Raw genomic sequence first — 23,165 nt, 5'->3', positions numbered from 1 at the left:
GAGATTTATCCACTTTTTAAAATAACCGCCAACTGACAACTTAACTTTAATACCACAAATACATTTGATGGCCTTGGATAGCTTCTTATTAAAGAACATTAATCCAGGGTTTTGGCTAAGAATGGGATTATGGGAGATGGCTACAAATGACAGTAAGTTCTCTTAAAACTGAAATGAAATACAACTAACTAAATCCAACTGCTACTTAAAGTCACCATGAGAGTTCGGTACACCCAGGCTCTAAACAGTAAACCCAAGATGTCACTGACAGGTTCAAAACAGTGGAGTTTAGTTGGCTTATTCAGTGTAAAATATAGAGACTGTGGATGAGAAATGAGCTAAGAGCAGAAAGTCAAGTATTTGCTTGTACAAATTTGACAAATTACTATTAAGGACATGTGCAGAGGTTCTTAAGTCCCATTTTCCACTTTCAGTTCTTAACATTTATCTTTTGAATCTCACTAAAACCTCTTTTGAAGTGCCAAAATGTCCCCTGTGTACAAAAACACCGGTGGCAGCTTTATATGAAAATGTAGGACACAGATTTGTACTAGAGCCTCTTCTTGTTTGTGGTGATGGACAGGTTTACAGATGAGGTTGGGCAGGAGTCTCTGTGGACTGTGTTGCTCGCAGACAACATTGTGATCTGTATTGAGAGTGGGGAGCAGGTAGAGGAGAGCCTACAGACACGGAGATGTGCAGTAGAAAGAAGAGGAATGAAAGTCAGCGGTATCAAGACAGAAAAAAATGTGTGAGCGAGTGAGGCAAATGGAAAGGTGAATGGTGATGCAAGGAATAGAGGTACTAGAGGTGGGGTTATGATCCAAATCAATGGGGAGTGCACAAAAAAAGGTAAGGAGAGAGTGTGCAGGTAAGGTGGAGTAGGTGGAGAAGAGAATTAAGGTAGCAGCCTTAATAAAAAGGTAGGTTTAGAGTATGAGATGGCAGTAAGACCACTTATGTTGCTCAGATTAGAAAGGGTAGCTAAGAGAAAAGTCAGGAGGTGGAGCTAGAGGTGACAGAGTGAAGGTCATCGACAGGACAGCTGAGGCTGGACAGCTGAGATGGAGCTGAGCGCTTGTGTGTGTGGTAGTTGTGGCTCAGGAAGTAAAGTGAGTCACATGCAAATCTGGAGGCTGCTAGCTTGATCGCCTGCCTATACGCTTCCATCAGAGTGTGTGTGCAAATGTTAGAAAGATTTCTGCGTGTGTGTGATAATGCTTAAAAAGTGCTCAGTTAAAGCAGAAAAGAGCAAAAGGGACCATCTCCTGTGTTTAGGGGCTGATTGCCCCTCTTTAGGCATTGGTGCCTGGACCTGAGAGTATAAAGTGTGTATGGGGAGTGTGTGTACTGCATTCATTTTTTCAGCGTGTCTCCATGGTAGTGAATTCATGCTTGTGTCTGTGTATGCCTGTTTGTTTGTGTATCAGGTCAGGTGTGGGGGCCTATATGGCCCTGCCACATGCCCTGCCAGTGGCTGGTGCCCCCACCCACTAATGCATTGGTGATTCTTGGGGGGCAGGGCTGTGGTGTCCCACACAAACACTAGATATTTCCATGAAGATACCTTTTGAACACAAGCGTGCTCACGCACAGAGGTGTACAAACAGATACTCACAGACACACTATTGTAGTTGGCTGCTGCCTCTAAAAATATCTTGTATTATTAGTACTGTGTGCTGTTCAGTAAAATGTATTATTCATTATTTACTGTTATTTATGCATATGTTAGCTGTTGCTGTGGTTTCTCTGCTGTGTTACTTTTTTCCCTCACCAGGTCTTGAAGCAGATTCTCAGTGTTTTTTCTCTCTCTCCTCATTTTTTCTCTCCCTATCCTTCTCCATAACGTTCTCCTCAACTTCTTTCGTCTTTTCCTTTTCCGTCCACCAGTCTTCTTCATTATGATTGTAATAAATCAAAATAAAATATTCTAATATTCTTGACCTTCAGACAACAATTCTGATTGCCTCACTGCTGGACAAGATGCAGGGGCAAAAATGAATTTAAAAAATAAATACAAAGCAGAAAAGCAGTATAGAAGTACCAGACCATTTACCCAGTGGGATAGTGAATTTATTGGGAAAATGATGTTGAAGATGGAGAAGACAGTCAATGCAATTCTATTTTAAGAGGAATTTCATGGCAGTAAGGGAGGATATATACAGGGAGTGCAGAATTATTAGGCAAGTTGTATTTTTGAGGAATAATTTTATTATTGAACAACAACCATGTTCTCAATGAACCCAAAAAACTCATTAATATCAAAGCTGAATGTTTTTGGAAGTAGTTTTTAGTTTGTTTTTAGTTTTAGCTATTTTAGGGGGATATCTGTGTGTGCAGGTGACTATTACTGTGCATAATTATTAGGCAACTTAACAAAAAACAAATATATACCCATTTCAATTATTTATTTTTACCAGTGAAACCAATATAACATCTCCACATTCACAAATATACATTTCTGACATTCAAAAACAAAACAAAAACAAATCAGCGACCAATATAGCCACCTTTCTTTGCAAGGACACTCAAAAGCCTGCCATCCATGGATTCTGTCAGTGTTTTGATCTGTTCACCATCAACATTGCGTGCAGCAGCAACCACAGCCTCCCAGACACTGTTCAGAGAGGTGTACTGTTTTCCCTCCTTGTAAATCTCACATTTGATGATGGACCACAGGTTCTCAATGGGGTTCAGATCAGGTGAACAAGGTGGCCATGTCATTAGTTTTTCTTCTTTTATACCCTTTCTTGCCAGCCACGCTGTGGAGTACTTGGACGCGTGTGATGGAGCATTGTCCTGCATGAAAATCATGTTTTTCTTGAAGGATGCAGACTTCTTCCTGTACCACTGCTTGAAGAAGGTGTCTTCCAGAAACTGGCAGTAGGACTGGGAGTTGAGCTTGACTCCATCCTCAACCCGAAAAGGCCCCACAAGCTCATCTTTGATGATACCAGCCCAAACCAGTACTCCACCTCCACCTTGCTGGCGTCTGAGTCGGACTGGAGCTCTCTGCCCTTTACCAATCCAGCCACGGGCCCATCCATCTGGCCCATCAAGACTCACTCTCATTTCATCAGTCCATAAAACCTTAGAAAAACCAGTCTTGAGATATTTCTTGGCCCAGTCTTGACGTTTCAGCTTGTGTGTCTTGTTCAGTGGTGGTCGTCTTTCAGCCTTTCTTACCTTGGCCATGTCTCTGAGTATTGCACACCTTGTGCTTTTGGGCACTCCAGTGATGTTGCAGCTCTGAAATATGGCCAAACTGGTGGCAAGTGGCATCTTGGCAGCTGCACGCTTGACTTTTCTCAGTTCATGGGCAGTTATTTTGCGCCTTGGTTTTTCCACACGCTTCTTGCGACCCTGTTGACTATTCTGAATGAAACGCTTGATTGTTCGATGATCACGCTTCAGAAGCTTTGCAATTTTGAGACTGCTGCATCCCTCTGCAAGATATCTCACTATTTTTGACTTTTCTGAGCCTGTCAAGTCCTTCTTTTGACCCATTTTGCCAAAGGAAAGGACGTTGCCTAATAATTATGCACCCCTGATATAGGGTGTTGATGTCATTAGACCACACCCCTTCTCATTACAGAGATGCACATCACCTAATATGCTTAATTGGTAGTAGGCTTTCGAGCCTATACAGCTTGGAGTAAGACAACATGCATGAAGAGGATGATGTGGACAAAATACTCATTTGCCTAATAATTCTGCACTCCCTGTAGATAGCTGGTATCAGGGAAGTGATACGGTGAGATGGAGGCAGATTTTCTGTGGCGACCCTAAAAGGTGCAGCCAAAAGAAAAAACAAAGTTTTGCATTTGAAATTCTTTTTAGTAAGAAGGTTGAGTTCTGGAGTTTTCCAGTATATCCGAAAGTATGGAGGGTCAATGAAGTAGGTTTGAAACACAATAAACATGATGAATATGGGCCAATAGAAAAAGATGCTAAAGATATTCAGAGACACTCACTCAGCTGAGTATCTAGTCCTTTGTGTCACTGCGTGAATCAGAGTGTCGTGTCCCGAGCCAATTGCATGTTGTCCATCTTCTCTGGTCAAGTTGTTTGTTTCCTCTTCAACCACAGATCCTAAAGCGTTCTCCACATATTGACGGAGGTACTTCACAAACTCATAACTGTAAGAAGAGAAGTAACCAAGTCACACCTATACTGTAAATATATACTAAAAACAACACAAAGAACACATGCCCATATAAACATAACAAAGCCCATTTTATTAGATCCAGTCATTACATTTAATGCTATGGTGTTTGATGATGGACTCACTTGTGAAAGTTCTTGTCAGTCTCCTCTAGGTGAAGAAGGATCTCTTCAGCACATTCAGGTGAAGGAGCACTAGAGATCTTGTCACTGATGCTTCTCAGAAACTGCTTAACCAAGGACTGCAACTCCACCTCATCCTCAGCAAACTCAGACATCTCTGCTACTGCTGTGTCAAAAACAAAAGGTTTTAATTCAGAGGGATTTCTAAGAGACTAAAGGAGGCATTTTTCTTTCCATTCACTAAAGCATAAAATACACATTTGCTCATCCAATGGCGAAAAATAACAGGAAACTATCTAAACTAATACTCTGTAAGATAACAGATTAAGTTACTTAACAACAGACGAACCAAAACGTGCTCATGTGTATATTTCTACCTCCAGCATGTTACTAAAACGTACGTCCTTTATCATTATCCCCTTCTCGGTTTCATTTAGTGAGGAGGAAAAAATTTCATCACCAACAGGTTTGAAAATTGGCTACCTATCTGGAAAAACAGGCGATCACAGCAATGATGACAGTGTACACCACGTAAATGTGTGATTAAATGTAAAATAACGGTACAATCAGTTTGATTTTGTCCTGCAATCTAAAGGCTTAATTCTGCTGCTAACAACAATGAATGTGTCCCTTCTCTTGTTAGCTTGACGCTGCCATTATTGAAACACTGCTAGCTGAAAAACAAAAGTGCCAAAATTAAACTAAAACGGAAGCTGGACTAAAAAGCAACGAAGGCAAACGGAAACCATCACGCACAGAGCTTTTTAAATCAGTCACCTTGTCTTTGTGCATATAAAAGAGCTTCATCGAGCTAGCGCTTTGCTATCCACAACTGTATCTCTATGGAAACGTCCAGTGTTAACTGTGGTGCATTGTGGGAGACCCCCATGTGGTATCTCCACGATAATCGGAATTTGGCTTTCCTAATAAAAATCTGGATATTTAGGATGTCTTTGGATTAATTTTAGAGTTTATACTTGCTTTTATTGTTTGTCATGTGATAATTAAAGAATATTTCAACCTTATTGAATATATTTAAAAATCATTCAACATGAGGTAAAAGTATTTAGACGGATTTTTTGTTACGGTTTTGAATGCAGCACTGCTGTTCTACACTGTCACGTGACCCAATGTTTTGCTGCTTTCACCGGGTGTAGCAGAGGAGACATACCTGCTTCTTAAACGAGAATTCTTACAGCTTTTATTAGTAATTTTACTATGTGGGGTTAGTTGTAGCTTCCATTTACACGTCTGAAGTATTCGTTAACCTATTCACGTACAGGTCCCAGCGTTATATTACCGAATAAGCTTTAGTTAGCAAATTATATCATCAACTCCAGCGTGGGATATGGCGGCGGTTGACAGCTTTCAGTTTTTGTACAGAGAAATTTCTCGTACGTGCAACTCTTACTTTGAAACCCTGGCGCTGGTCGGTGCTCTGTACACGGCCAGCAGGGCAGTGATCCTGCTGAGCGACTGCTGCACGTTGGTTAGGGTGCATTTTCTGCCCAGATTGATCCCAAGTAAGAAGCTGACCCAGAGATATGGTGACTGGGCTGTCGTTTATGGTAAGGATGGGCCGCAGCAGAGTTAATTTCTGTTATAATTGAAGTAAACTCTATTTCATTAAATTCATATTTCATGAATCTATTTCATTAACAATAGCCAAAGTCAACGGGAGTATATACAGAATGCAGTTTTTAAATCATGGTTGCATGTATGAATGGGAGACAAGCTATCCAAACCTGCCTTGCGTTTTGTGAAAAAGAAAATTGGCCCTTAAACCCAATAACTGGTTATGCCCCCCTTAACAGCAAGAAGTACCATCTACCAGTGATAACTGGCAATGAGTCTTTCACATCACTTTGGAGGAATTTTGGGTCACTCTTCGTTGCAGAATTGTATGAATTCAGCCACAGTGGAGAGTTTTCCAGCATGAGCGGCCTGTTTAAGGTCACGCCAAAGCATTTAAATCCGGACTTTGACTAGGCCCTTTCAAAACCTTTATGGGGTGGACTTGCTGGTGTTTTGGATCATTGTTCTGCTGTATAACCCAAGTGTGCTTGAGCTTCAGGGTACGAACTGATGACCAGATATTTTACATCAAGATTTTCTGGTAGAGAACATAATAGAGTAAGCAGAATGTCCTAAATCATCTTTTAAAGGCTGCATTTTAAATTTACTTTGGTTATCTTTCTCTAATATTAAAATTTGTATGATGATGAAACATTTAAATGTGACAACATATGCAAAAAGCTTAGTAATCAGGAAGGGGACAAATCCTTTTTCACAGCACTGTAACTGGTTCAATGTCTATAATGTTGCTGCAAACCTTTTTGTTCTCTCTGGCATGACTTTGTCATCTCTCTTGTCAGGTGCATCGGAGCCTGTAGCCAAAGCATACGCAGAGGAGCTGGCCAGGCATGCCATCAGCATCATCTTTGTCACTCGGGACCCCTCCTCTGTTAGAGACATGAGTGCATACCTCTCCCAGAATTATGGAGTGGAAACTGTTGTGGTCTCAGCTGACTTCTCCCTGGACCAAGTGGCCTGCAAGCCCATCAAAGAAGCATTGAGGGGTAAAGATATTGGCTTCCTGGTAAACTGTGTCGATGAATCTTTGGCTTCACCCCAGAGCCTGATTGAAGTGCCCGAACAGCACCTCTTGGATTTGGTGAACAGGAACATTGCAGTCACTACTCTGATGACCCGATTGGTTCTGCCGGGGATGGTGGATCGCAGCAGAGGTGCCGTGGTCAATATATCATCGGGTGCCTGCTGCAGACCTCTTCTTGGAAGAGTGACGCTCACCGCCTCCACTGTGAGACAAATCACTGTTACAGTCTGCAGGCATGGAGACGTGCCAGTAAAACATATCTATAGCCTGTATAGATCCTTTGTAATATGATGAAGAGCACATTGATGTCTCTGATCAATTTGAAGATCTGTTGTTACTACTATCCCCTTAAAGTATTAGCTCTTGATTTGTGGCAAGTAGATCCACTGCTGGTGGAAAATATGTTGTAAAACTAAGCTGAACAAACAGGATTTATGCAAAATAAGTTTTAGTCTTCTGTTTTCAGTTTTGAACCATGATTGTTTGTTAATGATTGATTAAAAATGTAACTTTTTTTTAGTATGTAAAGTAGTGTCAGCCAGAAAAAGGTTTGAGAATCAGCAGAGTAAGCCGCTCTTTAAAGTAAATTATGTAGGTTTTTGAACTGTCATCTCCATTTCTTCTGTGTGCTGGCTATAGTCCCAGTCACAACAACATTATTTTTTCCTGACAACAGCAACCTTTCCTCTGACATTTCAGGGATACCTGGATCATTTGTCAAGAGCTCTTCACCTTGAGTACAGCAGCAAAGGCATATTCATTCAGAGTCTGCTCCCCTTCCAGGTAAATATCTTAACAGTAGCTGTTCTGTAAGACCTGAAATCTGGCAGCAAAAGTCTGGCTGGATCAACGATCCCCACTGCTATTACTCTGATAGATGCTAATTTGTGGCTTGTCGTGTTTGCACATCATGTATGAAATTGGCTATCAAACTAGGGAGATCGATGAAATCAAGCTGCTTAACTTCATCTTTGTCCATGTCCATTTAGATAGCCTCAAGTGAGCAGCAGCCATCATCATCATCTTCATCACCATCACGAAGAGAAGGCTGGTTTGTACCAAAGCCAGAAGTTTATGCTCGCCATGCCATCTCCACTCTGGGAGTCTCAAACAGGACCACAGGATATTGGCCTCATACCCTGCAGGTCAGTTGAAATGAAGTCATGTCATCAGTTTTTATTTTGACAGCATCACAGAAAATGTAAAAAATGTGAAGTATATTACTCTGAGTGAGATGATCTCTGATACTGTTAAAGCTTTTGTGAAACCAGAATTGAAAACATTAAATACTTTTTCCATATCCTGTTCTCTTCTCTTTTTGTCTTTGCAGTACGGATTGATGAGATGCATTCCAGAGTGGATCTGGGTTCTCGGATCACGAGTGCTCATTAGCTCAAGCTAAGAGCTTAATCTGACGCACTGGGTCTTGTTGTTACACGAATCTTGTTGCATTCCAGCTTCTTCTGCTATTAAATCTGTTGAACTTTGATGCTCTGATAAGGCTGACACTACCGTTTTCTTTCTATTGATTGGGTATTAGTTAATAAAGAACCTGCAGTGGAATTCATCTAAAATGATGAGTAAAAGTACAAACATTTTTTCAACATTGCTCCTGCATTACTAGATTATGGTCTGATGAATCTGTGACATCCAGCGTTTACTTTGAAGCCAGACAACCTTAATTATTTCCAGACCTGTGTTTGGGTTGGATTTACAAGCTTGTCAATTATTATTGGAGCCTAACAATAAGACTTTGTTTGGTCTTGTGCAGAGAAACCATTTTATACGAGTGAAACTCATTTTACCTCCTGTGTATCTTCAAAAACACTTCAGTGGAAGAGAACATTGTGTATAAGTGCAGACAATATCAAAATCCTCACCTTAAATGTGAGACAAATAAGAGCAATATAATACAAACACAGCCGAAGTGAAACGAGTATAAACAAATTCACTAATTACACAAGTCTAAATTTAAGGAGTTAGGCTTGATTTAGATTTAAGAATAAATTTAAGAAAGTATTTTGACTTGCACTGTGATAAGGTTTGCTTTTATCTGCTATTAATCTACATAACATGTGACTTCATTCTAACCAAAAACTTTTTGCTCTGACCACGCGCATCTGACACATACACAGAGCCAAAAACAAAAATAACAGGCTAATAATATGTGATAGCCTTTTCATCAATGTGTTTGTATAAAAAAGCTGTACGGGAAACCTCATCCAGATGCTACAAACATGTTTGTTGAAAGTAAAAAAAATAGTTTATATTTCAACTCGTTCTTGCACCGAGATTGTATCCTCGGCTTCTTTGATTTGCTGGTCTAATCAAACAAAGAGTTTAAATGTCAAGCTTTCTACAATACAGTGTGGTGTTTATCTGTTGCAAAATATATATATATATATATAAGTGTTTACATACAGATAAGTGTGTGACGAGTGAATGAAGTGTGATATTCAAGCATCTCCAATTTAAAGGTGTACTGAAGTTTATGGTATTTTATTTTATTAAGAAACAATATTTAAGACATTTGATACGAGAGCATTTTGCTTAAAGTGGACCTGTTATGCTAATTTCCATCTCGTTACTGATTCGACCACTTTTAACTCCTCATTTCAAGCCAACTAATTGGCTGTCCCTCACAAACACAAGATTTGAACAGCAGGTGGGTTAGAATGAATAACCTAAACTATTACAGCACATATGAGAAAATGAATGTGGAAAAATATAATAGGTCTGCTTTAGTTAATCATTTGTGTGATATTTGACACACACATTGAGATTAATTATGTTAATTGATTGCTGGAATGTGAAATCCGTGTGTTATTGTAGCACATAATCAGACCAATAAAACTCCTCCATTCCAACATCACTTGTGACGTTGTTTTCATGTGTGTACTGTAACTTTTGTCTTTTATGTTGAACCATATTTTTATAAAACCTCAGCCCTCTGCCTTACTTGTGCATGTTTGTCTTCTCTGATACAATGACTGATCAATAAGGTGAAGGCCAGGCTTTGTTTTTCTCTTTAAAGTGTAAGTACGGAGTAAATTATTTACAGAGCAGAGACGATGCAGGCTTCCAGAGTTCAGTCTGTAACCCCCACAGATGACCTGGGTCAGAGTAAACCTTAGAGGAAACTTGTAAACCTCATGAACCCGCAGTGTGGTGGTTTGTAGTAAACAGACACGGTGCTGTGCAAACCCTTCTGTGGTAGGATTTAAATATGACGCCAGAGTCTGAATACTGTGCTGGTGAAAAGACAAACATTTGCTTAAGCAAAAATACTATAAGCAACAGCAAAAAAAACTCACACAGCTAGGTAAAAGGTCATTCCTTCAGAGAGGTTATCGAGTTTTTTTCCAGTTTCTCGTGTGCAATTTTTCACAGTTGGGGCAATAATTTGAAAAAGACCACATGGATTATGGACATTAGTGAAATACTGACAGGAAAGCTAACAAAAATTTAAACACTGTTGATTTTGAGCAAATGTTTCACTTGTGTAAGAAAAAGCGTAGGAAGCTCTGAAAGATTCATTTAAGGGACTTTTACATATGATTCAATTCTTAATTTTGGTTTTCAGCTAACCGCATTATTCACACCGTTTTCCTGAAGTGTCAGTCATGCTTACGAGCTTCTGCATTAGTTCATCTCCTGAATCTTCCTTTATTTCCCAATATTAAAAAGAATTAGAAAACGTACAGCAGACGATCACGTTCTCTTTTCACTGTCCAACAAAGCTGAAATGCAACAAAAATGAAATTATATTATAAACCAATGACTGGTTACACTTCAGCAGAACGTCTGAATTGTTGTTAAGACAAGGAGTTGCTGTTGTGGTTAGGATGGTGTCCTTCCAGATAAGTCGCTGAATGAACAATAAAACAAGGACGGCTTCTTCTTCACTTTCTCTTCTCCTCATCTTCTTGAGGTACTTCTCTCTTCAGCCACCTTTTCTTTTCAATTTTTCAGTTTGGTCAGCTGGTAAGTTGATTTTTATATACAGATGCAGTCTATCTCTGATTTCACCATTCAAGAAAGAAAGAAAATCAGTGATAATGATGTACATGTTGTAGAAAAATAATAGTTAATGGACTGATGTTGGAGTATGTCTCTGTTATGACTTGGGTTTTATTTGCAAGGATAACTGCGTTTCATCATTGAATTTTATTTAATGGTTGTTGTTATGAGACACTGAGTGTAAGCATGCAAATGTGGATCAGAGCTGGCAAAGGCAAAACAAGCCAGCTGCAAAAAATCATGTATTTAGAGTAATTTAAAATCCAAAGATAATGCAATGTGGGCCAGAAAAGCCACAGAAGCGTCACCGAATATTGCGTGAAACAGTATCAGCTTTAAAATCATCATCTAAAATGAACTCTGCAAAAACTTTCTTTATGAACAGTTTAAGCTCAGTTTCTGGAATTCTTTGAATTATGCTTGGCGGCGGTTGGCGGTAACCAAGGCTAAGGTTTCAGTGTCCAGCAGATAAGTATGTTTTGGAGACTTGAAATCAGCAGCCGTGGCCTCTATCTGCACAGTCACAAGGCTGCAAGAAGTGATAAAAAGTTGGCCTTGTGAGTGAGGCTGTCTGTTCTGACCTGAACTGCAAGTCAGGTTACAAAATACTCTCTGTAATAATATATACACATCTGAGATCACCCACGCATCCCTTCAGAAATGACTGCCTTCGACTGCTGTGTCTATCTGCCTCCGTGTTTATTTCATCTGTACCTTCTTTAACAGAAGCAGGACAGCTGGTGATTGAAATGGGTGAATGGGATCTACTGGGCCACTTGCTGGATAAAGTGCAGAGCCACTCCACCGTGATCGGCAAAGTGTGGCTCACGGTGCTCTTTATCTTCCGCATCATGGTCCTGCAAACTGGTGCTGAGAAGGTTTGGTGCTGTTTTTATAGGACATATCTGAGTGAAAACCAGGATTATAGCTTTATGGTGTTTTTTTTAAATAACATTTTTAATTTTCCTCTGATCTCATTCAGGTTTGGGGAGACGAACAGTCTGACTTTGTGTGCAACACTCAGCAACCCGGCTGTGAGAACGTTTGCTATGACCTGGCCTTCCCCATCTCTCACGTGCGCTTTTGGTTTCTTCAGATTATTGCAATAGCGACTCCAAAGCTGTTATATCTCGGTCACGTCCTTCATGTTATCCACGTTGAAAAGAAGGTGTGTCGCTGCAGTACGTGCAGTACAATTGTATCACTGCTTTTTGTCATGCATGCCACACCTATAAGGGAGTGGCAATTGCATGGAAGAGAAGATCCTTTTAGCACCCTTTATGGGAAGTTAATTTGCGCCATCGTTAGCATTAATGTTTATCACTTAAAGAGGAAGCTTAAGACTGCGTCATTATTTTTCACCCCATACATAACAGCTTTTATTCTTTCCACCTTATGAGTATGTCTATTTATGTGTGCTTTAACATGGCAACAATATTTGGAATAAAGCCCTGGGACATCAACACATTTTGACTACAGGAGCTGCTCCATGCCATGAAGCTCCTGGCACACAGTTTTTGCAATATTAATGCCAGAGGTTTGAACAGCTCCAGGTTTGAAGCTCTGTAGTTATCGAGTAAGTGAGAGTGTTGGTGACTTATTGTTGAGTCTGTTTCTATTTCGCAAGAATACGGACAGGGAAGACGTTTCACCAACTGGCTTGTTGCAACAGTAGTATACTGTTACAGTTACACTTGAATTCAGTGATCTCTTTAGAATGACAAAGGTTTGTAAAGGCAGACTACATGGCTGGGTGGTTGAATTTATACACCTGTGGCAATTGGAGTGAAAATTCAAACATTAAGAGGTGTGGTCCAGTGCTTTTGTCCATATTTCCGGTTTCCATTAGAGTAAATAACTTGCTAATAAAGACCTGGACACTTTTGCAGGCTAACCAAGTCAAACATAAACCAAACTTACAATGTAACATTTGCTGGTAATGTGCAGCTAGTAGACTCAAGTCTCCAAAGCTTTTGTTTTGGCTGAAAGAAGGAACCTGCAAAGGGCTTATATTACAAGCACTGCTGGAAATGATCCAGTGTAAACACAACATTTGATTTCATGTTTTCTTCACCTTGGTGGCCAAACATTCATGGGACTGGGTGGCAGTGCTAGAGTCTATCCCAGCTACCTTAGGATGAGAGGTGGGGTGCACTCTGGATGGGGCAGCATGATGGCGCAGTGTTGCCTGAAAGCACAAAGGTGCCGAGTTCAGTTCCAGCATCAGGCCAGGCCTGTGCCGTGTGAGTTTGCATTTTCTCCCTGTTTTCGCATGAGTTCTGGCTCCTCCCACAGTCCAAAGACATGTACTTAGTGGGGTTAGGTTAATTGATGATTCCAAATTGCCTATAGATGTGAATAGCTTCTCTATATGTTAGCCTGGCGACCTGTCCCGGGTGGACACCTGGGGCAAGCTCCAGGCCCCCACCCCCGCAACCCTGAATTGGAAGCGGAAGACAATGGATTGATAGTCAAACCATTTCTTGATGGCTTAAGAAGGAGTTTTCTTAGCAGGACAAATCTCTAGTGCTAGTTTAAAGAAACAAAAAAGCTTCTCAGTGCTTCTCCAATGCACATTATTAGCTGTTCCACCATATGCTAACATTGCTCTGATATTTTATATTGTGCTCATACATTTAGCCAAAATGTTAATGAAAACACAGCTTGGAACAGTGTGGCAGTTTGGAGTAACTGTTCAGCCATATTTTGGCAGAACATTTTGGAACTGTGAGAGTTTGTTCACACTGCCAGAATTAAGGTTTATCTGTTTCCTGGAAAATGTCTAACTCTGTGTTCTTGCTTTTCTAATCCAAGATGAAGGAAAGGATGAAGAAGCAGGAAGAGCTGGATGACCAAACCAATCTGCTCCTTAGGAGGGCCTATAAAGTTCCCAAGTACACCAAAAACAGCGGCAAGATCAGCATCCGTGGCCGCCTCCTGCGCAGTTATGTCCTCCATCTCCTGGCCAAGATTGCCCTCGAGGTTCTGTTTATCGTGGGTCAGTACCTTCTCTATGGTTTCTCCCTACAGACACGCTATGTCTGCACCCGCTTCCCCTGCCCGCACAAGGTGGACTGTTTCCTGTCCAGGCCCACAGAGAAGTCGGTCATCATCTGGTTCATGCTGGTGGCGGCTTGTGTCTCCCTCGTCCTCAGCCTGGTGGAGCTGTTCTATCTGTGTGTGAAAGCGGTGAAGGAATGCATGGCGAGGAGACAGGACTACACTGTGACCCCAGTGACTCCTCCACCCTCAGAAAGGAAGGCTTTTAAAAACCGGGACGAGATGATTCAGAATTATGTCAACCTGGAGCTGGAGCTGCAAGGACGAAAGTTAGGGGTGAACGGCATCACGAGTGGAGTCAGTGAGACTCCTAGAAATGGATCACCTGAGAACAACAACATGGGGGAGATCCACATCTGATGTATAAGCCCAGCAATAGGTTGTATATGCGGTTCCTGGCAGTATTTGTATGCTCTGGAGGCTTTGGAGACGTGTGTTTGTGTGTGCACTAAATAGAGCAGGTGGGAGGGAAATGGCCAGCTTCTGCAAACAAGACTCAGTCACATGCAAAGGGCTGCAGAAAATTACATTTTTTTCACAATAGACAACTGGAGTTTACTGTTAATGCATTACATGATTGTAGTCAACTGCTTTCCACTTTTAATACATTTAATAATGTTTAATGCTGATTCAATAAACCTTCAATAAAGACCCAGATGTGACTGAAATGTAACTGTCCTGTTCTTATGCTATGAACCACCCTGTATGTAAAAGTAATGGAACATACATAATAAATGTTCAAATAATTTTTATGTGCAATGTCCCATACAATAATTTCCTCAATTTAAAATGAACAAAACCTCCATTCATCAATTTTCTCAATCCCTTATCTATCTTAGCATCATGGGTAGCTGGCGTTCATTCACACTGTCATGAGATTAGAGGTGGTGTTGCACTCTGGAGAGGTTGCCAGTTCTTACAAAGATACACAAACACAATATTAACATTTGCTTTTTTGTTGGGTTTTTTTTTTTTTTAGTTAATTTTTTAAAAATTAAAACTGGACCATTAATGTATAAGTGTGTATATGGAGTAGCAGTTGTGTAATGCTTACAAAACTGATGAAATCTGGATCTGGATAATGACCTAAAATATATTAACCCTGTAAAGCCGGAAAATTCAATTTTTTTGAAAACTTAGTGTTTATTGAATCTAATGAAAAAATATATGCAATTTATTCTTTAAAATGTAACGGACAATTTCTTTTGTATTTGGTAGTTAGTTCAGTGTCTTTATTTGCACATCTGAACTATCAGCTCTGCGATTAATAGGCAGTTTCCTTTACTGCCTGAGCCACAGCAGCCACATTTGTTGTTAATAGCATCAGAAAAATGTACAATAAGAAACAGAAAAAAGATTAGAGCTAAACTATCTCTGCCTAAACTTAACAAAACTTAATTTACTACCACTTAGCTTTAGCTTAGCTTTTGACCTGCATAAGAAAAGTGACAGTAAACGGTTTTTCTAATCCCACAGATTATGAATAATTTCCTGGTTGCAGGGCGTGATGTTTTGATGATTCTGGCAGGAAACAGCTGGTTATGAATGTTACTGTGAGTCACAAAACTTACCAGTTCATCTACTTGAACCTTATCTACAATCTCATGACTAAAACATTTGTTGACTAAATCAACAAATGTTTTAGCAAGGTGCGCGAATTCCAATCTAGCCTCCCAACTGGGAATTACACAGTACTTCATCATCCATGTGCATAGTTCTCATTTGTGTGTGAAATACACAAATAAATGAAATTGATAAATACATATATTTTGAACACATGCACCTTATTTTCAACTTCCAGTGCTATTTTAAAGTGACATCTCTTGCTCGCCGACTGTGCAGCTGACAGAAGACCTTCTTCTCTTCTGACACATTCATGATTAATGGTTTCACATAGAGTGCAAATTTCAAACTAACCTCCCAATTCAGACTAATACAGTTACTCATCATGCTACTCCTCCTCTTCCTCATTTGTATATAACACACACAAAAAATGTAAATACATGAAAACACACACACACAAACACACACACACATTCCTATTTTATTTATTTTCAAACTTTAATGGCGGTTCACTGACACAACTGAACTGAACACTTGTCAATTATTACACCCGCTGCCCTCTTGGTCTGGTGTTTCTTAAACTTTTCCTGCTCTTGTTAGCTCACAGATGTGTGTTGCGTAACTCAGCCGCTGATCAGAGCCCAGAAATCCAAGGTCCAACTATAGTTGGTGATCTTTCTCAACGAGACTCAGTCCTCTCTGAGCAGATCAACAGGTAAGATGTAACGGTTTCTCTCCTCTGCTTTAGATAACCGATCATTTTATCAATTAGAGAAAATTGTTATTATATTGGAATTTTTCACACTAAAGATTCATTTCTTACTTTATCGTAAGTACATGGCTGGTTGTTAATTTACTTTTCAGTTATAATTACTATTTTTTGATTACATTAACAGCATCAGATTTCTTTGTTAATTTTATTTATGGTATAGTTTTAATCATATTATAGCTTAATTTTCTGTATGCATAAAAATTTGCATGTACTTATTTTAAAAGAAACATTTTTTAAAGTTTTTTTTTTTTCACTTTTACTCATTTGTCTGATGACACTGTGTCTCTTGTTCTTCCGTTTTCTAATGATTAATGATTATGTGTGGAAAATATTGATCCAAAAGCTCAAGGGTCAGAATACTGTAATTTCTTCTTCCTTCTCAGGTTTTAGGAGATAAAATGATCTATCTAAAGAGCTGTAAGCTCTTTTCATTCACCAGGAGTTTATTGATTAAAGAATAAGTTGTAGTTAATGTTTCAGAAATAAGGTGTGGTGTTATGTCTTTACAACGTTTGCCTTCTTTTTTCAGAAATAGAGGCTAAACACTGTCATTAAAGATGGGAGACTGGGGGTTTCTGTCAACCTTGCTGGAAAAAGTCCAGTCACACTCCACTGTGATTGGCAAGATCTGGATGAGCGTCCTCTTCCTGTTCAGAATCATGGTTTTGGGTGCAGGTGCTGAAAGCGTCTGGGGTGATGAGCAGTCAGATTTCGTCTGCAACACTCAGCAACCTGGTTGTGAGAATGTGTGCTACGACCATACTTTCCCCATCTCGCACATTCGTTTCTGGGTGCTCCAAATCATCTTTGTCTCCACGCCAACACTCATCTATCTGGGCCACGCCATGCACATCATCCACAAGGAGAACAAGCTGAGGGAGCTGCTCTCCAGCCCTGGTGGCACCCAGTGCAAAAGGCCCAAATACACAGATGAAAGGGGGAAGGTGCAAATCAAGGGGAATCTACTGGGGAGCTATCTGACCCAGCTTGCGGTCAAGATAGTTATTGAGGCCGGCTTCATTGTGGGACAATACTATTTGTACGGCTTCGTCATGGTCCCCATGTTCCCCTGTTCTAGAAAGCCCTGCCCCTTCACTGTTGAGTGCTACATGTCTCGACCCACAGAGAAAACCGTCTTCATTATTTTCATGCTGGTGGTGGCCTGTGTTTCTCTGTTTCTGAACGTCATTGAGATGTTCTACCTGATTTGCAAAAGGGTCAGGTGTAGACGTCGCCCTCATAAGTTTACCTCTCCAGAATATCCTGCTAGCCTCTCAGGTCCAAGGTGGCCAACTGCAGAGGAAGCCCTCAAGCAGAACAGGATGAATGCAGATCTTGAAGCCAGCCACAGTGTTGCAGGGAGCTTGGATGGGGCCAAGGATGAGAAACGACTCCTGAGCGGTCATTAAAAACCATGTCTGTGACAATTAAAATGTATTATCTTGCTCGGTGTCTGCATTCAGATACATCCAAGGGACTGAAAGACAATAGAAAAGCTTTGTCATTCTGCATTAATATGTTAGTATGTGCTTAGAAAAGTCTTCACATAATACATTGTTGTATTTTTACTTATATATTCTTCTAGCATTTGCTTCCATTCCTTTGTATATGCCTGAAAATCTATTACTAAAAGGTGCAATACTAACATATTTATATTATACGAGCAAACTTTAGCTGCCAGTTCTATACTGCAAATCATCAAATACAGCAACTTACTGTAAAGTAGATTATAGCAGGAAAACTGTCAAATAAACAGTAAACTGCTAGTAATCCTGCCATCAGTATTCTGCTGACAACATGAAAAAAATTGTAACAGTTTAATGAGAAAAAATGTCTGTATGCCCGGTCATGTTCTCTAAGTTATGGTATTGTCTTGTTCATTTTCTATGAGTTGATTTACCTACTGAAAGATAAAAATGATGTTGTTTGTTATGTGTAAGCAGCTTTTTTTGTATACTTATTTGTTTGAAATAAATGACTTGAACTTGAAGAAACGTTGCTTCTATCAATCTCGTCTTTAGATGTTCACACTTTTCAGTTCATAAGCCCTTATTTTGAAAAACCATGATTTACACACATTTTGTGTGACTTCATATCTACAACTAATAATTACTTTCATTATTCATTAGTTTTTTAGGTTTTTCTAGTTTCAAGTTTTATTGTCATGTACAGATAAACAGTGTAGCCACATTTACCCATAATGAAGTTCTTTGGCTCGTGCTCCTCAGCTTTACATGAGCATATAGAAGTGTGCAGTTAAATTAAGAAGAAAATAACAGAAAATAGCGGTAATAATTATGATAAAGAGGAAAAAAGAGAAAAAAGCATTCAATATTTAGAGAATTTAAGACAAGTACTATATACAGTTTGTGCAAAACTAGTGCAATGCCCATTGACCTCTTGCAGACTTATACCCCCCTTAGATATCTTAGATCAAGTGATCTTTTGCTTTTAGCTGTACCAAGGTCGAGGCTGGTTCATAGAGGTGATCGAGCATTTGCAGTCGTAGCGCCTAAGCTGTGGAATAATTTACCCCTACACATCAGACAGGCTCCTACTGTCAATCTTTTTAAAGCTTATCTTAAAACGCATTTTTATTTACTGGTTTTTAATACAGCATGAGAGTTGTTTGTTAATTCATATTTGGTGTTTGCTTTTAATACTCTAAGTTGTTTTATTATGTATGTTGTATTCTTGTACAGCACTTTGGTCAATGCTCCTGTTGTAATTAAATGTGCTATATAAATAATTAAACTATTAAACTATTTAAGTGGCATTAGTTGAAGTGACAGTGTGTAGAAACTGGCAAATAACAACAGTCAAAGCCTCCCAGAGCTGATAATAGTGATAATAGCTGATAGTTTTGTTTAACATATTTTGAAATGAAATAATTTTACATTTTGCTAAACTTATGTAAATAATTGTTTAATACAAGGTTGTTACAAATGAATCATGTGGCGACTGACTAATTTTTCCATCTATAATCTGGTATTTCTTCAGAATGGGGTGCGGCTGTTAGGTTGACTGGTAATCGATCGCGCTATACTTTCAAAGTTTTATCTAAAGACAACGAGAATATCTTCATAAAAAAAAACATAAAGAAAAAAAAGAAAGATCAAATATATCAGCTCAGCATATTTCAGTTCAATATCTCAGTCTTTGTGAAGCTTATAATACTAAACTTACTCAGTTTGTTCGGACTTTCAGCATTTTTTTAATGACAAAACGAACATGAGTCCTCACAAAATGCAGCAGCGTTCATGTTCACTGTAATCTGTTTGCACCGTTTAGTCGTTGACTCTGTTACTGTTTGACTAAAAATGCATAACTGACAAATGTTGTTGAATTCAAAATGTTAAAGAAGCTTATCATACAGTGATAACTACTACTGTATCATCTTATGAAACCAATACAGAGGGGAAAAAATCAAGTACAAGCGGTTAAAAGTTTGGCAATCATTAACATTTTCCATGTTCAGCCCAATTTTGTCTACATGAGATTTCTCATTTCCAGATGTCATGACAACGTGACAGCTCACACGCTTGCACAACTCCATCTAATCTAAAGTTCAAGGTATCATAGACAAGTCTGGTTTGGTACGCTCGCTGCCATTCAGCTCTACAACTGGTGACTGATTCGCTTGCCTGCAAGAAGAGCTGTTACACTCAAAGGTAAGCTACAGAATGACCTATTTAAAAATCCTCCTCATTTACAAGGCATTTATTTTTAATTATAAACTGTAAACAGGGTAAACTTTTAATTAATATATTGGAATAAGATTCAAATAATGTCATGTTCTCATTATTAAGGTATCTTAAGATGCATCTTGTCATGTGTTGACTGATGAGCACTGATTATTATTAGGGAGTGTATGTTAGTGAGACAAAATGACACACTATACATAATCTGTGACAGTAAACATCTGATTAACTACATTTTTCTGTATTTTCTCAGATTGGATAAATCAGTGATATGCAGTTATTATGCTGTTAATGCACTAAAGGGCTTTTCTTTCATATGATAAAAATATAGTGAAAGCCATATACAAACATCTGTTGCTTGTACATTCTTGTTTAAAATCCAATCAAATATATTTATTCCACAGCTCCTACTTTAACTTCTAAACAGTTATTGGGGATAGTAGTACATGTGATTGTCTTAGAAGCAGGGCAGACTTTCTGCTGCTTCTGGTGATGTTTAACAATTTCCACTGATTGATTATAACAAACTACAAGTTAATAATTTAAATAATAAGATACTTCAATCTATAAGTTTGAAAGACTCAAAATTTGAGGCCAGTTTAGTCATTTGACTCTAAAATTTAAGTTTAATTCAGGGTTTTGTCTCAGTTAGATATAATTTGAATATAGTGTACTGCATATGCAACAGCTAAATAAACAAACTATGATCTCCTCAGCAAAACATTTATTTTCTAAATGATCTGCCGAAGGCTAGATTTGATGAAACTTTGAATTTATTCACATCTTATCAGTCATTAAGGATCTTTATTTGTTTTCAGAAACCATGGGTGAGTGGGGATTTCTGTCTTCGCTGCTGAATAAGGTCCAGTCCCACTCCACGGTCATCGGGAAGGTCTGGCTCAGCGTGCTTTTCATCTTCAGGATCATGATCCTTGGAGCTGGAGCAGAGAAGGTCCGCTTCTACTTTTTCATCTTTTGAGGGAAAGAATTATACATAACTCACATGCCTTAGGTACTTTTGTGAGTTTTGGCCTTTCAGATTAAAAACAAACAAACAAACAAACAAACAAACAAAAAAAACGCCCTCTGGTGGGTATAACAAAAGTCCACATAAAAACAGTGTTGAAACTAAAATTCAAATAATGCTTTGATAGAGTAAATTTTCTTCACAAACAGTGGATTACAGTGGATATGAGAATTACATGTTTTTCTCAATATAAATTTGCTAGGTTGCACTGACAGTGAAAAAACACTGGTTTGGTACATTGAAGTTTTATTATTAAAGTTGATCTTACTATAGATATATAGCCTAATTCTATTTTATAGCCTGGTCATTGTACAGAGTAACACTTTACAAAATATGTAAAATATACAATATATTTTTGGTTTGTTGTCTTAAAAGTGTAAACGCAAGGCAGTGGTCTGCAATAATTTGATTATTTCAATAGTTAAGATGAGAATTTTTCAAATTAACTTCACAATTGTTAAATATATTATAGTCTTTATATGTACATATGCATACTGAACAAGTTAAATGCACTTAGAAAATTTGGTTAAGCTAAGAAAATTTCCAAATCAATTATTTTAACCTAAGTTGTACCAGGTCTGTGACTCTTTGCATCTACCAGTCTGCACTGTTCATACTCAGGCAAATCAAGTGTACCAGTTATTCAATTAAAAAAGCACAGATAACTCTGTAAAACGAGTTCATTTATAAAACTAGTATGAAAGTTAAGTTAAATCAGCTTGCTTACTATATGTTAGGACATTGATTTTGCACTTCAGTGTATAGGATTTGTGCTGCTGTGTGACTAAATGTAATACCTTAATTTATTTTTATTTTTTTTTAATAATAATAATAAACACTGTCATCTGAACATTGCAGGTTTGGGGTGATGAACAGTCCAAGATGGTTTGTAACACCAAACAGCCTGGTTGCAAGAACGTGTGCTATGACCACGCCTTCCCAATCTCACATATACGATTCTGGGTCCTGCAGATCATCTTCGTCTCGACACCGACACTGATCTACCTCGGTCATGTCATGCATGTCATCCACAAAGAGAAAAAGCTGAGAGAATATATACAGACCCACTCTAGCAGTGAAATAACAAAAGCTCCAAAGTATACAAACGAGAAAGGAAAGGTGCAGATTAAAGGTAATCTGCTGGGAAACTACATGGTCTCCATAGTGTTCAGGATCCTCCTGGAGATAGCATTTATTGTGGGGCAGTATTATCTGTATGGGTTCGTCATGGACCCACTAATTGAATGCTCCCGAGCCCCATGTCCCTACACTGTTGAGTGCTACATGTCTCGACCCACTGAGAAGACCATCTTCATCATGTTCATGATGGTAGCATCCTGCCTGTCACTTGTGCTCAACGTGGTTGAGATCTTCTACCTGCTGTGTTGTCGCTCATCCAGACGAAAGGCCAAAACAGTGCCGATGACCGCCATTCCCCTTCACCCCCGTTTCACCAGTGACACCATGTTGAAAAATCAGAAACTTAGCCTCAATGATGTCAGTAACAGCACAGCCTGAGAAGTGCGGCTTTGATCCAATGTGCAGTATTTGAACAGTTAACTAGGGCAAATAACAAAGAGGCTAATAGGGATACATTGCAAGAAGCTTTGGCACACATTTGTAAAAGGGAAAACAAACGTCTTTCACAGCTATTTATTTTAAATGCTTGAAATTCATGCAATAAACTCACACATCTGAAACATCTAAAACAATCTGATGTTTGGTATATTGTCACTGGAGTAAACTGTTTTTGTCTCTTTTTAACTTACTTTTGGTTTTGTACATAATATTACAGGTGCATGTTTTGGTGTTAGTTGAAAAGTCTGATGTGTGGCCTTTGACTACATGGGCTAAATATCTAAAGACTAGATTTCTGAACCCACTGCTGATATGTTTTAACTGCTGCAGTTTGCATTTACTAAAAGCCATTTTGTAGCGCTAAGAAGGTATGACTGTTAGCACTACTTTGCTTTATAAATGTCTTTTTTCTTTGTTTCTCTGATGTACTGATGATTTTACAGACATGGATGTTTTGGAAATGTACATTTATGTCATTTAAAATGGTTTGCTTTGATGTTTATATATTAATATATGTGACTTCATGTGGCTTGTCTTTGT

General features: G+C 38.9%; 5 protein-coding genes across 7 annotated transcripts in view; 4 read left to right on the top strand and 1 right to left on the bottom strand.

Annotated features, from left to right (window-relative positions):
- Positions 1-5,237, bottom strand: part of tbc1d32 (TBC1 domain family, member 32) — a 188,946-nt gene extending 183,709 nt beyond the window's left edge. The window contains exons 1-3 of one of the 2 annotated variants that reach the window (XM_026194049.2): positions 5,065-5,237; positions 4,291-4,450; positions 3,975-4,139 (exon numbers count right to left, since the gene is read on the bottom strand). In XM_026194049.2, coding sequence (XP_026049834.2) covers positions 3,975-4,139; positions 4,291-4,442 — 317 coding nt within the window. In that variant the 5' untranslated portion in view covers positions 4,443-4,450; positions 5,065-5,237. Of the gene's footprint in view, positions 1-3,974; positions 4,140-4,290; positions 4,454-5,064 lie in introns of both variants that reach the window. The other variant, XM_026194048.2, reaches the window with a different exon arrangement.
- A 169-nt stretch (positions 5,238-5,406) lies between these two features.
- On the top strand, positions 5,407-8,478 carry hsdl1 (hydroxysteroid dehydrogenase like 1). The gene is made up of 5 exons (XM_026194928.2): positions 5,407-5,855; positions 6,663-7,108; positions 7,604-7,687; positions 7,894-8,049; positions 8,235-8,478. The coding sequence occupies exons 1-5, from the start codon at positions 5,636-5,638 to the stop codon at positions 8,304-8,306; spliced, it is 978 nt and encodes a 325-aa protein (XP_026050713.1). The 5' UTR covers positions 5,407-5,635; the 3' UTR covers positions 8,307-8,478.
- Positions 8,479-10,730: 2,252 nt separating this feature from the next.
- Positions 10,731-14,652, top strand: LOC113006985 (gap junction Cx32.7 protein-like). Of its 2 annotated transcripts, none has more exons than XM_026143263.2 (4): positions 10,731-10,888; positions 11,651-11,802; positions 11,907-12,092; positions 13,739-14,652. In XM_026143263.2, the coding sequence occupies exons 1-4, from the start codon at positions 10,777-10,779 to the stop codon at positions 14,342-14,344; spliced, it is 1,056 nt and encodes a 351-aa protein (XP_025999048.2). In that variant the 5' UTR covers positions 10,731-10,776; the 3' UTR covers positions 14,345-14,652. The 2 variants fall into 2 exon arrangements, with proteins under 2 accessions (XP_025999048.2, XP_025999049.2); XM_026143264.2 differs by lacking the exon at positions 10,731-10,888 and adding an exon at positions 11,447-11,521.
- A 1,470-nt stretch (positions 14,653-16,122) lies between these two features.
- gja13.1 (gap junction protein alpha 13.1) lies at positions 16,123-18,313 on the top strand. The gene is made up of 2 exons (XM_026194886.2): positions 16,123-16,262; positions 16,849-18,313. Exon 2 carries the CDS (start codon positions 16,877-16,879, stop codon positions 17,726-17,728), a length of 852 nt encoding a protein of 283 aa, XP_026050671.1. The 5' UTR covers positions 16,123-16,262; positions 16,849-16,876; the 3' UTR covers positions 17,729-18,313.
- A 1,511-nt stretch (positions 18,314-19,824) lies between these two features.
- Positions 19,825-22,756, top strand: LOC113006599 (gap junction Cx32.2 protein-like). Its single transcript, XM_026142664.2, has 3 exons — positions 19,825-19,990; positions 20,839-20,972; positions 21,906-22,756. The coding sequence occupies exons 2-3, from the start codon at positions 20,844-20,846 to the stop codon at positions 22,563-22,565; spliced, it is 789 nt and encodes a 262-aa protein (XP_025998449.1). The 5' UTR covers positions 19,825-19,990; positions 20,839-20,843; the 3' UTR covers positions 22,566-22,756.
- The last annotated feature ends 409 nt before the right edge of the window (positions 22,757-23,165 follow it).

This window comes from Astatotilapia calliptera, chromosome 15 (assembly GCF_964374335.1).
Source record: "Astatotilapia calliptera chromosome 15, fAstCal68.1, whole genome shotgun sequence".
Lineage (NCBI taxonomy): Eukaryota > Metazoa > Chordata > Actinopteri > Cichliformes > Cichlidae > Astatotilapia > Astatotilapia calliptera.
Note: the sequence above shows the minus strand (reverse complement) of the source record. Positions and strands in the feature narration are given on the sequence as shown.

Coding starts and splice junctions, on each gene's coding strand:
- LOC113006599 (XM_026142664.2), top strand. CDS start 20,844: ATGGGTGAGTGGGGATTTCTGTCTTCGCTGCTGAATAAGGTCCAGTCC. Junction 20,973..21,905: donor TTGGAGCTGGAGCAGAGAAG/GTCCGCTTCTAC, acceptor TGAACATTGCAG/GTTTGGGGTGATGAACAGTC.
- gja13.1 (XM_026194886.2), top strand. CDS start 16,877: ATGGGAGACTGGGGGTTTCTGTCAACCTTGCTGGAAAAAGTCCAGTCA.
- hsdl1 (XM_026194928.2), top strand. CDS start 5,636: ATGGCGGCGGTTGACAGCTTTCAGTTTTTGTACAGAGAAATTTCTCGT. Junction 7,688..7,893: donor AGAGTCTGCTCCCCTTCCAG/GTAAATATCTTA, acceptor ATGTCCATTTAG/ATAGCCTCAAGTGAGCAGCA. Junction 8,050..8,234: donor ATTGGCCTCATACCCTGCAG/GTCAGTTGAAAT, acceptor TTGTCTTTGCAG/TACGGATTGATGAGATGCAT.
- LOC113006985 (XM_026143263.2), top strand. CDS start 10,777: ATGAACAATAAAACAAGGACGGCTTCTTCTTCACTTTCTCTTCTCCTC. Junction 10,889..11,650: donor TTTTTCAGTTTGGTCAGCTG/GTAAGTTGATTT, acceptor CTTCTTTAACAG/AAGCAGGACAGCTGGTGATT. Junction 12,093..13,738: donor TTATCCACGTTGAAAAGAAG/GTGTGTCGCTGC, acceptor TTCTAATCCAAG/ATGAAGGAAAGGATGAAGAA.